Source organism: Hypanus sabinus, chromosome 10 (genome assembly GCF_030144855.1).
Source record: "Hypanus sabinus isolate sHypSab1 chromosome 10, sHypSab1.hap1, whole genome shotgun sequence".
Taxonomy (NCBI): Eukaryota; Metazoa; Chordata; class Chondrichthyes; order Myliobatiformes; family Dasyatidae; genus Hypanus; species Hypanus sabinus.
The window spans coordinates 71905468-71921522 of NC_082715.1; the positions used below are offsets into that span (position 1 = coordinate 71905468).

The 16055-nt window shown below is 38.9% G+C and overlaps 1 protein-coding gene across 1 annotated transcript in view; it reads left to right on the plus strand.

Moving 5' to 3' along the window:
• Positions 1-16055, plus strand: part of LOC132400744 (CUB and sushi domain-containing protein 1-like) — a 2029389-nt gene that overhangs the window by 1759936 nt on the left and 253398 nt on the right. Inside the window, exons 39-40 of the mRNA XM_059982042.1 lie at positions 4257-4326; positions 12719-12835. Of these exons, the coding sequence (XP_059838025.1) occupies positions 4257-4326; positions 12719-12835 (187 nt within the window). The remainder of the gene's footprint in view (positions 1-4256; positions 4327-12718; positions 12836-16055) is intronic.

Genomic DNA, 16055 nt, shown 5'->3' on the forward strand with positions numbered 1-16055 from the left:
TGAAGTTCAGGTGCCTGATGGTTGAGGCGTAATAATATTCCTGAACCTGATGGTGTGGGAACTAAGTCTCTGTACTTTCTTTGTGATTGTAATAATAAGAAGGGAGCATGGCCTGGATGGTGGGGTCCTTGATAATGGGAGCTTCTTTCCTGTAACTGAATCCTTTGTAGATGTAGTCAATGGTCAGTTGGAAATTTGAGATTTGCACAAATAAATACAAGAAGGAATTCAGGTGGAGATTGTTCTTCCAAAGAATGGTGAGGATATGGAATTCAGCACTGTGTAAGTGCATACAGAGAAGTTGGAAGTTACAAAGGGAACACTGGATTATTAGTCCATGACAACTAAAGAGAAAAATAAAATTAATGAGTGTGCTCATGAAACAGATCAAACATAGAACAGTACAGTCCAGTACAGGCTATTCAGTCCACACTCCAACATTTCTCTCTTACATAACTCTCATTTTTCGTTTATCCATGTGCCTATCTGAGGGTACAAATGCGGACAGAGCAAAGAGTTAATTGTACCCCAGAGGCAAAATTCAAAAAGGCAAAGAATGCAGGACTGAAGGTGCTGTATTAAACACACATAACATTCAGAATAAAGTCAACAAGCTCAGGGTGCAATTAGAAACTAGTCAACTTGACATTGTGGCAATCACTGAGATGTGGCTGAAAGAAGGTTATATTTAGGAGCTTAACTTCAAAGGATATACTTTGTATTGAAAGGACCGGCAGGAATGCATAGGCGGTGGTGTGGCTCTATTGGTAAGTGATGGAATTACATCTTTAAAAAGATGTGACATTGGGTCAGAGAATGTTGAATCTTTGTGGGTGGAGTTAAGAGACTACAAAGTAAAAAAAACATGGAATCATATATAGGTTTCCAAATAGTAGCTAAGATGTGGTTGAGATTGCAAAGGGAGCTGGAAAGGGCATGTAATAAGGGTAACATCACAATTGTAATGGAGGGCTTCCATATGAAAGGGGAATGGGAAAATCAGATTGGTGTCGGATTGCAAGAGAGTGAACTTGTTGAATAACCATGAGATGGCCTTTTAGAGCAGCTTGTGCTTGAGCCTGCTCGGGGAAAGGCTATCTTAGATTCGGTGTTGTGTAATAACCCAGATCTTATTAGTCAGGAGGCAGTGATTATAATATGATAATGTGAGAGGAGAGAAACATAAGTCACAGGTATTGTTCTATGGTTCTATGGGATATTGTCCAGGTGCAGGTCAGTGGGACTAGGCAGAAAGATGGTTTGGCACAGACAAGAAGGGCCAAAAGGCCTGTTCTGTAATGTTTTATGTTCTATTGTATCAGTATTGAAATGAAATAAAGGGAATTACAAAGGCATGAAAGAGGAGGCTGTCAAGGTAGATTGGAGATGGAGGCTGGCAGGGATGATAGCAGACCAGAGAAAGCTAGAGTTTCTGGGAATAGTTCACAAGATGCAAGATAAATATGTCCCACAGAAGAAGCTCTCAAATGGCAGGGGTAGGCAACTGTGGTTGATAAGGGAAGTTAAGGACTGCATAAAACCAAAGGAAAGAGTATGTAAGGTAACAAAAGTAGTGGGAATTTGGATGATTGGGAATATTTTAAAATTCAACAAAAGGCAACTAAAAACTATAAGAATGAGTAAGGTGAAATATGTAAGTACCCAATAGTATAAAGCAGGGAACTAAAAGTTTTTTTTCTGTTATATAAATAATAAAAGGGAGGGAAGAGTTGATATTGGACCACTGGAAAATGATGCTGGTGAGGTGGTAATGTGGGATAAAGAAATGGCAGATTAACTTAATGGATACTTTGTATCAGTCTTTACTGTGGAAGATAGGAGCAGAGTGCCAGAGGTCCACAAATGTCAGAGAGCAGGAATGAGTGTCATTCTTATTACAAAGGAAAATGTGCTAGGCAGACTGAAAGGTTTAATGTGGAAAAGTCACCTTGACCGGATGGTCTACATCCCAGAGTCCTGACAGAGACTGCTGAAGAGATAAGGGAAGCATTGGTCATGATCTTTCAAGAATCATTTGATTCTGGCATGGTCCCAGATGACTGGAAAATTGCAAATGTCACTTCACACTTTGAAGAAGGGAGGAAGGCAAAAGAAAGGAAAGTACAGGCCAGTTAGCCTAACTTCAGTGGCTGGGAAAGTGTTAGAGTCTATTAATAAGGATGAGGTTTTGAGGTACTTGGAGATTAATGACAAAAAAAAGTCAAAGTCAGCATGATTTCTGTGAAGGGAAGTCTTACCTGGAAAATCTGTTGGAGTTCTTTGAGAAAATAAAAAGTAGAATAGACAAAGGAGAGGCAGTGGATGTCATTTACTTGGATTTTCAGAAGGCATTTGATAAGGTGCCACACGTAAGACTGCTTAACAAGATAAACTCATATGGCATTACAGGAAAGATACTGGCATGGGTAGAGGAATGGCTGGCAGGCAAGAAGCAGTGAATGGGAATAAAGGGGGCCTTTTGTGGTTGGCTGCCTGTGCCTAGTGGTGTTCTTCAAAGGTCAATATTGGAACCACTATTTTTCCCATTGTTTGTCAATAATTTATATAGTGGAATTGATGGCTTTGTGGCAAAATTTGCCAGTGATAGGAAGATAGGTGGAGGGGTAGGTAGTGCTGAGGAAACAATGCAATTGCAGCATGGATTAGACAAATTGGAAGTATGGGCAAAAAAGTGACAGATGGTCTACAGTGTTGGGAAATGTCTGATAATGTATTTTAGTTAAAAGAACAATAGTATGCAATATTATCTAAATGATGAGAAGTTTCAAACACTGGAGGTGCAGAAGGACTTAAGAGTCCTTGTGCAAGACTCCCAGAAGGTTAATTTACAGGTTAGGTCTGTGCCAGAGAGTAGTGAATCTGAAATGCTCTGCCACAGAATGCGATAGTCACCAAGTCTGTGGGTATACTTAAGGTGGAAGTTGATAGTTTTCTGATTGGTCAGGATATCAAAGGATGTGGTGAGCAGGCAGGTGTGTGGTTAAGTGCAATCCGGGATCAGCCATGATGGAATTATGGTGCAGACTCGATGTGCTGACTGGTCTAATTCTGCTTCTATGTCTTATGGCCTAATGGTCTTATTCTTCCTATCATCTTGTACACCTTTATCCATTCATCTTTCATCATCCTTCTTATTAAGGAGGGAAAACCTGGTTCACTCAACCTATCTTCATAAGGCATGCTTTCAAATCTTGACAGCATGTTGGTAAATCTCCTCCGCACCCTCTCTGAAGCTTCCACATCCTTCCTTTAATAAAGTGATTAGAACTGAATACAAGAGGGAAAGAATAATGTTTGTGTGGAAAATCAATACCAACTGAAGATCAGAAGGTTGGATGACTCTCTGTTAATGTGCAAGAATGCTTTCTGGAAATCCAAGTGAATAACGTCCATCTGTTCCCCTCTATCCACTGCACTCGTTAATTAGGATCTTCGGGCCATCAAGTTTTTTTGTCATTCCATCATGGTTGATTTATTATCCCTCTCAACTCCAGTGTCCTGCTTTTTCCCCATAACATTTGATACACTTACTGTCATGACTCTTTCAACCTCTGACTAGCCTATCCAGTGACTTGGCCTCCACAGCCTTCTGGGACAATGGATTCCACAGATTCACCACTACCTGGCTATATCAAAAACCTATAAACCTTGTTTCAAATATATCAAAAGACTAAATCTCCACAGTTGTCTATGGCAATGAATTCCACAAATTCACCACCTACTAGCCAAGAAAAATCCTTCTCATCACTTTTCTAAAGAGACAACTGTATTCTAAGCCTGCGCCCTCTGGTCCTAGAATCTCCCACTATTGGAAACATCCTCTCTATGTCTACTCTGTTTTGATATTTCAATATGTGATTAGGTTCATTGAGAAACCACCCCTTCCCCCATAAACCTATACTCCAGTGAGTACAGGCCCAGAGCCATCAAACACTCCTCATATGTTAACCCTCTCATTCCTGGGACCATTCTTATAAACCTCCTCTGGACCCTCTCCAATGACAGCACATAATTTTTGAGATATGGAGCCCAGAATGGTAGTTATTGGCCTGTGATGATGTGATCTAATAGCTCATTGCTCACTCTATTTATACTTTGGAAAAGAACAATGTCCACTTCATCCCCTCAATGGTATGACTGTAATGAGAACCAATGTTGATGCTAAAGGGACAAGATTGTTTGAGAATTTCTTGACTTTTTCATGGCTTCTAATGTCTAAATGTTTCTGCTCCTAGGGGCAAGCCCACGTTTCTTGCATGCCTGGTACTGTCCGACGTTGGAACTATCCACCACCAATCTGCATTGGTAAGTCAGTGATGAATATTCTCTGATGTTTGGCTTCCCAAATCATGGTGATCCAACCTGTGTCTTTTAGTAGGATGACATTTCATCAGAGTCTCCAGGTCACAGAGCCTGTTATACCCTAATATACTTCCTCCAGTATACTGGCTGGAAATTAGGATTCTTGGTATAGTCAAAGATCTAACTGGTTACTTATGCATTATTTTGAACTAATTATAGACCAGTGTTGACAAAGTAATCTAGGCTGAGGAGGAATGACCAATGCACGACAATGGAAAAGTCTACAAAAATTAAAGATTGCATCCCAGTCCATCACAAGAAAAGCCTTCCTCACTATTGAGCACATCTACAAGCAGCACTGACACAAGAAAGCAGCATCGATCATCAAGGACCCATGCCATCCAAACCATGTTCTTTTCTCCTTCTGCAATTGCACAAGAGTTAAAGGCACCTCACTTCCTACAGCACGAGGTCCAAGAACAGTAATTACCTTACAACCAGTGTGGATAACTTCACTCACCTCAACTCTGAACAGATTTCACAACCTATGGACTCACTTTCAAGGACTCTACAACTCATGTTCTCAGTATTGTATGAGTGTTTGTTAATTTATTTATTCATGTTTATTTATTTACTCTTGGTTTTTTTTGCATTCTCAGTTTGTCTTCTTTTGCATATTAGTTGTACGTCAGTCTTTACTGTGTTTCATTGATTCTATTGTAGTTATTCTACTGTAAAGGCCCACAAGAAGATGAATCTCAGGGTCATATATGGTGACATATACATACTTTGATAACAAATTTACTTTGAACTCTGAACATCTGCTTCCCCCACAGCCCCTAACCCCCAACCCTCCACCACAAGCAGTACATAGGTCTTGGTATGGAAATTTGATCTGTAATATTCCCCTCCATGGGTTAGCTTGAACACTTCCTCAGTTCCTTCATTCATCAAATGGTTTGTTCATCTTCAAAACTCAAAACTGTTTATTGTCATTCTTCAGTAAGCAAGTGTAAAGGAGAACAAAATGAATGTTACTCCAGATCAGATACAGCATAAAAAAAAGTAAGCATAAAAAACACAAGAAATATAAATATAAGAACTATTTTAAAGCATAATGTGTAAATAATAGTTGAATCTCTTAAAAATTTAATAAAAATATATTAATAAAAATTAATAGTTGATTGTATGTACATAAACTGATGCTAGTTGCAAGAGTATCTGTATGTTACGAGACTAACAAGAAATGATAAAGTGACAAAGCACTTGTAACAATGACATTCTCCCACATTCCTTTGAAGGCAAATTTAAATTTTCCAGTGCTGTTCTTTATCAACACTTGCCAGCATTGTCAGCTGTTTTACTTTCCCAAATTTCATTCACAATTGCTCAGAATTGACCTCCTCCTTGTTTTTTGGTTCCATTGACTGAACCTTTGCAATGTTTATATCCTTCCTGTGAAGAGATGGAGGTATAACTGGATGAGTTCCTCAAGCATTTTGAGTGTGTTGAGGCAGAGAGAGAGTAGATGTGAAGAAGATGTTTCCTATAGTGGGAAAGTCAATGAGTACAGAGCATAGACTCAGAATAGAAGGACGTCCCTTTAGAACCAAAATGAGAGGTATTTCTTTAGCCAGAGGGTGGTGCATCAAGGGCTGTGGAGTACCATAAAGCTCATTGAATCTTCTCCACCATTCCATCATGGCTTATTCACTGTTCTTCTCAAACCCCATCTCTTGCCTTCTCCCATAAGCTTTGACACACTTACTAATCATGAATCTTTCAACCTCCACTTTAAATAAAACCAACTACTTGGCCTCCACAGCAGAGGTTGATAGTTTCTTGAAATGTAAGGGAGCCATTGGTTATGAGAAAATGGCAGGAGATGGGGGTTCAGAAGGATAATGTCAGCCATGATGGAAGGGCAGAAACTGACACAATGGGCTAAATGGCTCCTATGTCTTATGGTCTTAAAAATACTCAATGATGGCTTCCACAGCCATCTGACTCACCGTCCTCTGACTAAAGAATTTCCTCCTCATCTCAGTTCTAACGGGATGTCCTTCTATTCTGTGGCTGTGCCCTCTGCTCCTCCACACCACCCTCCTGGTCCCCCCACCAGCATAGGAAACATCCTCTCTATCTTGATCAACTATACACACACACACACACACACACACACCCCACCCTCCCCCAAGGTATGCTTTCAACTTAGGATTTCCAGCATCTACAGAAACTTTTGTGTTCATTACCTTTAGTGTTATATATATATGTGTAACCCTTTGTGTTATGTAGCATTCATAGCATACAGTCACCAATCTAGCAACCCCCATTTCCTGCTAAGAGTACTCTCCACCACATCACCAATTTTGTTTCACTTGCTCCTTACCATTTCCAGATTCTAATCAGTTACCTGGAAGCTGTTTTCCAAATGACCAAGCTCCTAGTTTGCCTACACTCAGTGGCCATTTTACTAGGTACACCTCTGCACCTGATTGTTAATGCAAGTAGCTAACCCACCAATCATGTGGCAGCAATTCAATGCACAAAAGCATGCAGATAAGAGGTTTAGTTGTTGTTTACACCAAATACAGAAGCGGGAAGAAATGTGATCTAAGTGACTTTGACTGTGGAATGATCGTTGGTGCCAGACGGGGTAGTTTGACTATCTCAAAAACTGCTGATCTCCTGGGATTTTCACACACAGCAGTGTCTAGAGTTTACCAGTTGCAGTGCAAGAAACAAAAAAAACATGCTGTGAATGGCAGTTCTGTGAGCAACAACGCCTTGTTAATGAGTGAGTTCAGAGGAAGGCGAGAGTAACTCAAATAACTGCATGTTACTATAGTGGTGTGCAGAAGAGCATCTCAGAATGCACAACACAATGAACTACAGCAACAGGAGACCATGAACATACACTCAATGGCCACTTTATTAAGTACAGGGATTACATACTGTAATATGGCCACTGAGTGCATTAAACTGGCTACAGGGTAGGAAGACAACCAGAAATAAATTAATTCCATCCTTCCTTTACAATGACTCAGAAAAGATCACATTTTGAATTACTGCCAGAAAGTCTGGACTAATTAGTTCCTTAATGCCTCTGAATAAATTTCAAAGAAAAATGTTCCAGAAATTGATGGGAATAATTGGATTTATAGAGTTTCATGATCTCAGCATATGCTGAGTTTATTTTTTCGCCAGTGCAATATTCAAAGCAGTCAATGTTACAATAAGACCATAAGATATAGGAGCAGAATTAGGCCATTTGGTCCATCAGGTTTGCTCCATTATTTCATTATGGCTGTTCCCATTTTCCTATCAGCTCCAGTCTCCTACCTTCTCACCGTATCCCTTCATGCCTTAGACCAGTCAAGAATCTATCAACCTCTGCCTTAAATATACAGAAAGACTTGGCCTCCACAGCTGTCTGTGGCAAAGAATTCCACAGATTTACCACTCTCTGTCTAAAGAAACTCCTCCTCATCTCCTTTCTTTTTTTTTATTAGTTTTTTAATACATTTTACAGATTAAAAAGCCCAAATCACAATGAGGAATATTAATACAGTGCAAAATTAAGCATACAATGACAATATCATACAGAGAAAGAGTATTTTTTAAAAAAAGCACCTAAATTGAAGACAAGTAAACTTATTGTCCTCCCCAAGCCGCACAACACACAAAAAAAAAACTCCAGACCAACCACAACACAATATACAGAATATAAATCAGGACAATCAAACTCCCAGGCTGTGAATACACTTAGCAACAGAGGATAGTAATGCCTACTACCAGAAAAAAAAGGAGCTGAAAGCAAGGGACCGAAAAGAAAAAAAAACCCTAATCAAGAGGAAGGTTATGAAAGTACTCGATAAAAGGTTCCCCGACCTTATGGAACTTTAGGTCCAAATTAAGAACTGAATAATGAATTTTTTCGAGGTCCAGGCAGGCCATAATGTCGTTAAGCCATTGAGCATGAGTGGGCGGGGCGACATCTCTCCATCTAAGGAGGATCAAGCGTCTAGCCAGGAGAGAGGCAAAGGATAATATTAGGCATTTGGTCGGACTCAGACGTAAATCTGTTTCGCCCCAGAAACCGAACAAAGCAATTAAGGGGATTGGTTCTAGGTGCTGATTCAGAATATACGATAACGTAGTGAAGACATCTTTCCAAAATTTCTCCAAGCTAGGACAGAACCAGTACATATGAATGAGAGAGGCCTCGCCCCTCTTGCATTTATCACAGAGCGGACTAATGTCAGGGTAGAATCGAGATAGTTTAGATTTAGACATATGGGCTCTATGAACAATCTTAAACTGTAAAAGACAATGGCGAGCACAAAGAGAGGTTGAGTTAACCGATTTGAGAATTGAGTCCCAGCTCTCCTCAGATAAGGAGGTATTTAAATCCTGCTCCCATGCCATTTTAATTTTATCCACAGGGGCCCGTCGTAAGGCTGTTAATTTATCTTGGATAATTGATATTAAACCTTTACCTAGTGGATTAATGGAAAGGAATAAGTCCATTGCATTTTTCGCAGGCATTTCAGGAAAGTTAGGAATTAAAGGAGCAATAAAGTGTCTAATTTGGAGATACCTAAAAAAATGAGCATTGGACAGATTGAACTTAACAGAGAGCTGCTGAAAAGAAGCGAAGCGATTATCAATGAAGAGATCTTCAAAACGTCTAAAGCCCTTCCTATACCAAACCTGGAATGCTAAATTGTATGTGGTAGGTTAAAAAAGGTGATTATGTACGACAGGGCTGGAAACGGAAAAACCATGGAAACCATAGCATTTCCTAAACTGAGCCCATATACGCAAAGTGTGTCTAACAAGAGGATTAGCTATTAATCTGGACAGACTGCTAGGGAGTGCAGAGTCAAGAAGTGCAGATCCAAGAAGTGCAGAGATAGATAATTCTTTAGTGGAGCTCAACTCCATTGCCACCCAATTAGGGCACTTGGGCCATGGAACGTATATTAGCTGCCCAATAATATAGACAAAATTTAGGTAAACTCATCTCCTTTCTAAAAGGACGCCCCTGTGTCCTCTGGTCTTAGGTTCTCCCACCATAGGAAACATCCTCTTCACATCAACTCTATCAAGTCCTTTCAGCATTCGATAACTTTCAGTAAATGCATCCCTCATTCTTCTGAATTCCGGGGAATGCAGGCCCAGAGCCATCAAACATTCTTCATATGACAAGCCATTCAATCCTGGAATCATTGTTGTAAACCAATGTAAGGAAATATGTTGGAATTTTTTTTTTTATATAGAATGAGGTTCCAGAAACAGCAGTGATATAAGTGACCTGTTGCCAATTTTTAGGACCATTAATGGGAAATGCACTCTTTTGCTCATAGGTTATTTGTCTGTCTTTGTTTATATGTAGCTTTTCATTAATTCTATTGTATTTCTTTGTCCAACTGTGAATGAATTTTGAAGTTTGAGCTTTAAGCACTATTCAAATATTTTGAATAACAAAAAAGTTACTCTAACATTTAAATAATGAGTTAAATAATAAGACCTTAAAGCGCAAAAAAAATCAGTTGGTCAAACACGTCTGATCTTTTTTACTCAGAGCGACGATTAGAATCAAGTAAATGAGGTCTTGGTTGCAATGTTCTAGCGCTGATTTACTATCTCACTTATTGATTTAATTTTAAGTTGACAACTTATGTCATAAGTTTGACAACTTATGTTGTCAGTATTATGTGTTTATTATTTGTTCCTTTTTTGTATTTGCACTGTTTGTCTTCTTTTGTACATTGATTGTCAGTCCTTGTGTGTAGTTTTTCATTAAGTTTGTTGTATTTGTTTGTACTTACTGTGAATGCCTACATGAAAATTAATCTCAGGGTGACATACAAGTTCTTTGATAACAAATTTACTTTGGACTTTGAATATTGAAATTTGAGCTGAGGAACCCAATGCATTTTATGAGAGAGGTGCAAGTCAAATGTACCAGCATATCTCTAGTTTGTTGGTTTCCATGTTTAAAAAAAACTGTTGGGGCAAATTATTCTTATACTTAAAAAGAATGAAAAAATAGCTAACTGTTCCATTTGGTAAGTTCAAGATCAAGATGAGTGTGTGATCCAGCTCATTATGACTGATGGTGTCACTTGCTGTGCATTAGGGTTAGGGAACCTATTTTCTGGTAGATTGTGAAGTCAGCTACTTCAAATCCCTTGCATCTTTGCACAAGGTAATACGTGTATGATAAAATTCATTGCCTTCTTCAACAGAAGCAGTGTTAAGACTAATCTTTTATTGCCTTGACAGGATGTCAGTTAGTTTCCATCCAGAGCTAGCTATTTTCTTGTGTTCATGCTAAGTAGCAATTGTAGACTAGCTTTTTGTATAACTTGCAGAGCCTGTTCATAAACGTATCGGTTCATGGCTTTAGGACTGTATTCAAGCATTGGTATGAAAATGTAAAAGACACACGAGACTACAGATGTTCTGGAAGAACTGAATGGGCCAAGCAAAATTTGTTGGAGGAAAAGAATTGTTAATGTTTCCAGTCAAAGCCCTGTATCAAAATCAGAATCAGATTTATTATCACTGAAATATGTTGTGAAAATTCTGGTAATGTCTCCCCTCTTCCCCTTTCTGGCTCCCCCTTAGCCTTCTTACTTGTACTCCTTTTTTCCTCACCTGCCCATGATCAACAGTCCTTTCCTGTCAGATTTCTCCTTCTTCATTCCTTTACCTCTTCAACCCATTCAACCCATCACCTCCCAGCTTCTCACTTCACCAACCCCTCCCCCACACACTCACTTCCACCCGCCCCCCACCATAGGCTTCACCTTTCATCTGAAAGGTTGTACTCCTTCCCCTTGCCCCATTTTCTTATACTGGCTTTTACCCTCTTCCTTTCCAGGCCCGATTAATAGTCTCCACCTGAAACTTGAACTGTTTATTCATCTCCACAGTTCCTGCCTAGCTGCTGATTTCCTCCATTATTTTATATGTGTAATTAATCATATCAGAATCAGAATTGGATTTAATATCACCGACATTTGTCGTAAAATTTGTTAATTTAGCAGCAGCAGTTCAATTCTATACTTGATAATATAGAAAAATAATAGATCAATTACAGTAAGTATATATTAAATAGTTAAATTAAAATAGTGAGGTGGTGTTGCTGGGTTCAACGTCCACTTAGAAATTAGATGGCAGAGTGGAAGAAACTGCTCCGAAATCGCTGAGTGTGCGCCTTCAGGTTTCTGTATCTCCATCATGATGGTCACAATGAATAGAGGGCATGTCTTGTATAATGGGGGTCCTCAATAATGGATTTTGCCTTTCTGAGGCACCGCTCCTTGAAGGTGTCTTGGATACTATGGAGACTACAACCAAGATAAAGCCGACGATTTTAATAACTTTCTGTAGCTTCATTCCATCCAGAACAGAAGACCTCCCCCTCCATAACAGACAGTGATGTAGCCCGTCAGAATACTCTCCACAGTACATCTGCTGAAGTTGTCAAGTGCTTTTGGTGACAAATCAAATCTACTTAAACTTCTAATAACAAATAACTGCTATCTTGTCTTATTTATAGTTGCATTGATATATTGGGACCAGGTTAGGTCCAATTGGTTTGTGTTTCCTTGACTTACCCTTCCTGTAGTCTACAATCTATTCTTTTGTCTTACTGACGTAGAGTGAAAGGTTGTTGCTGCGACACCACTCAACTGGTTGGTATATCTTGCTCCTGTACACCCTCTCATCTCCATCTGAGATTCTACCAACAATGGTTGCATCATTAGTAAATTTATAGATGGCATTTTAACATAGATATAGAGTGTAGAGTAGTGGGCTAAGCACACATCCCCTGAGCTGCATTGGTGTTGATCATCAGCAAGGAGGAGATATGTTTACCAATCCACACAGATTCTTCCAGTGAGGAAGTCAAGGATCCAATTGCAGAGGGAGGTTCTGTAGCTTATTGATCATGACTGTAGGAATGATAGTGTTAAACACTGAGTTATAGTCAACAAACAGGTGTTTGATCTGTTCAGGTGATCTGGGGCTGTGTGAAGAGCCATTGAGATTATGACTGGCAATGACCTATTGCTATTTATTTGGATATATTAACCATATCCCCAAGAGTGACATACTATAATTTGTGTAACTTATTGAAGAAAGCTTGAAAAATGATCTGGATAATAGATTTGCTTATTATGCTGTCTTTCATTATTCAAGATGCAAATGCAAAATTATAAATTGTATTTTGAAATGCTTGTAATTTTCAAATTCAAATTATGTTGAGTTTGAAAGCTATCATTGCATTGAATATGGTATAACCTGTTAATGAAAGGAACTTGACTTGACAGAAGACAATTGGATGGATAAATAACATCCTTGTTTTATTGTTGATCAGCTAAATGTGGAGGAATACTGATGGAACTGAAGAATGTCATACTTAGCCCTGGATTTCCTGGAAATTACCCGAGCAATCTGGATTGTTCGTGGAAGATTTTATTGCCCATTGGATACGGTAAGAATGTTCCTATGATATTTGATACAGAAAGTGTTTACCTTTTATAAATATATTCAGCACTTCTTTCTGTGAGCTTTGGTTCTTTATTCAGGCACTTACCTTTGATCCCTGGGGTTTATCAGATCTCCTCGATGAGATTAAACTCCATTCCAAATCTCCGAGGACAAGAGATATATTCAACTAAAGTTTTGTCTGAAGAGTTTTGGAAAAATGTGATGTCAAAATGGGAATCAGGTTTATTATCACTGACATATGTTGTGAAGTTTTTTTTTTGTGGCCGGAGTACAATGTAATATGTAACATTATTCTAATTTACAATAAGAAATAATTTTTTTAAAAATTAGTGCAAAAAGAGAACAAAAAGAGATATTGGAAATCCAAAGCAACACACACAAAATGCTGGAGGAACTCAGCAAGCCAGCCAGCATCTATGGAATCCTGATAAGTCCTGGCCTGAAACATCGACTATTTACTCTTTTCTGTAGATGCTGTCTGGTCTGCTGAGTTCCTGCAGCACTTTGTGAGTGTTGCAAAATAGTGAGTTATTGTTCATAGGCTCATTGGTTCAGAAATGTGAGGTCAGAGGGGAAAAAAATTGTTCCTAAAACATTGGGTGTTGGTTATCAGGCTCCTGTACTCTTCCCTGCTAGTAGCAATGTGAAGAGGGCATGTCCATGATGGAGCTGGCTGAGTTTACAACTCTCTGCAGGTTCATATGATCCTAAGTAAAGGGTGAAACTCTGTAATAAGTACAAACACAATAGTTTTTTTTCTGAATTCATTGCATACTGATAATTTTAAGATGAAATGATGGAATGATTACTAATATGATCAGTATATTATAGTATGAGTTTTGTTTTATGGTTAGTGCAAGGTAATGTTTACAACTAGTGCACTTAACAGAGCAAAAAATTTGGAAATAAATTTTCCCATTAGTACATGCAATGAAACTGTTGCAAAATTTTATTCATAATAAGAAAATAGAAGTCCCATAAACAGAAAAGTTGCTGGATATCTGGAACAACACACATAATATGCTGAAGGGACTCAACAGGTTAGGCAAATTCTATGGAGAGGGAAAAAACAGTTGACACTTCAGGCCAAGATCTTTCATAATTAATGTTCCTTGTTGAGTGTTTGAATGGTGGATGAGTTTAATCAGGAAATGTCTGCAATTGGCAATTTCCTGAAGTGTCTTGGGGAAGATTTTCTAGTGTCCTTGAATGTGTGATAGTTGGAATAATAACTGGGTCAATAAGCACTCCTTTGCAACAATCATAAACTGCCTTTCACTAACCAGCTGCCAATGCTCCTTGGAACTCATCAGAAGATGTCACAGGAGGAATGGAAGGCAAGCATGTTGGTCCATTTAGTTTGGACCAATACCCATGTGATATAATTTTTTGCCATAAGACCATAAAATGTAAGACAAGAATTAGGCCACTTGGCCCAAGAAGTCTGTTCCATCATGACAGATTATTTTCCCTCTCAATCCCCATTCACTAGGATATGAATTTAACCTTAATCATACCTTATTCTGATCACCTATCTACAGGAAAGATAGAAATATGATTGAAGGAATTCGGAGAGAACTTACAAGGATTTTGCCAGGGCAGAAGGGAAAGGCTGAACAGGTTAGGATATTATTCTCTGAAGCATAGAATATTGAGGGACGATTTCATAGATGTATACAAAATTATGAGGGGCTTAGATAGGGTTCAGTGCAAGCAGGCTTTTACCACTGAGATTGGGTCAAGCTAGAACTAAAGGTCATAGCTGAAGAGTGAAAGGGTAATCATTTAAGGGGACCCTGAAGAGGACCATCTTCACTCAGAAAGTCGTGAAAATGAGGAACAGGCTGCCATTCGAAGTGGTGGATGCAGGTTTCGTTACAACATTCAGGAGAAGTTTGAATAAGTACATAGATGGAGGGGTATAGAGGGCTATGGTCCTGGTGAGAGTCAATGGGGTTCAGCAGAATAAGAGTTTGATGCAGACTAGATGGGCCGAATGGCCTGTTTTTGTGCTATACTGCTCTATGACTATGACTTTATGACTCATTCTCTAGCATCTTTTTCGGCAGTGATTCTAGAAGAGGCTTTCTCTTCACTTCCCGAACCCCAAAATCTTGGACCAGTTGTTGGTGTTCCGGTAGCTATGTCTAAGATCCACACTTTCAGTACAGACCATTAAACATAAAAGATAAAGATTAAAGATTAGATTTATTTGTCACATGTACTTTGAAACATCAAAAACTACAGTGAATTGCACCATTTGTGTCACTGACCATTGAGGATTTGCTGGGGGCAATCCACCAGAGTCACCACACTTCCCGTGCCAGCATACCATGCCCACAACTTACTAACCCATGCTCTTTGGAATATGGGAGTAAAATGGAGCATCACCCACAAAGTAGCGGTGGAACTCAGCAGTTTAGGAAGCATCTGTGGAGAGGAATAAATGTTTTCAGGCTGAGACACTTTATCAGGTTTGATGAAGGCCTGATGAGACCCTGATGAAGAAAATTGGCCTGAAATATCAAATGTTTATTCCTTTTCCTAAATGCTACCAGACCTGCTGAGCTCCTCCAGCATGTTATGCGTGTAGCTCTAGATTTCCAGCATCTGCAGAATTTCTTGTGTTAGGAAATGGGAACACCTGGAGGAGACCCACATAGTCACAACGAGAACATACAAACTCCTTCCAGATAACAGTGGGAATTGGACGCTGATGTTCCAATCTTTGATGATGTAAAGCAATTGTGTTAATTGCTTCACTAATCTGCAGTCCTGTGGATCATAAAGTGACCAGTCAAACTTTCTCATCTTTAGACAGGCCACAGCACTGATGGGGTAATTTCAAAGTTCAAAAAGTCAAACTTCTAAATAAATTTAATATCAAAGTACATAAATGTTACCACATATGACCCTGAAATTCATTTTATTTTAGTAAATACAAAAAAACTCCGCAATATAATCAATGAAAAACCATACACAACAGGATGGACAAACAACCAATATGTTTGTAAAACTGTGCAATACAAAAAGAAAACCGAAACAAACAAAACATTGATAAGAAATAAATAAGCAATAAATATCTAGACCATGAGATGAAGAATCCTTGAATGTGAGTCTATAGGTTGTAGGAACAGTGTTGGTGTGAGTGAAGGTATCCTTGTGGTTCAGGAGCATGATTGTTGAGGGATAATCGCTGTTCC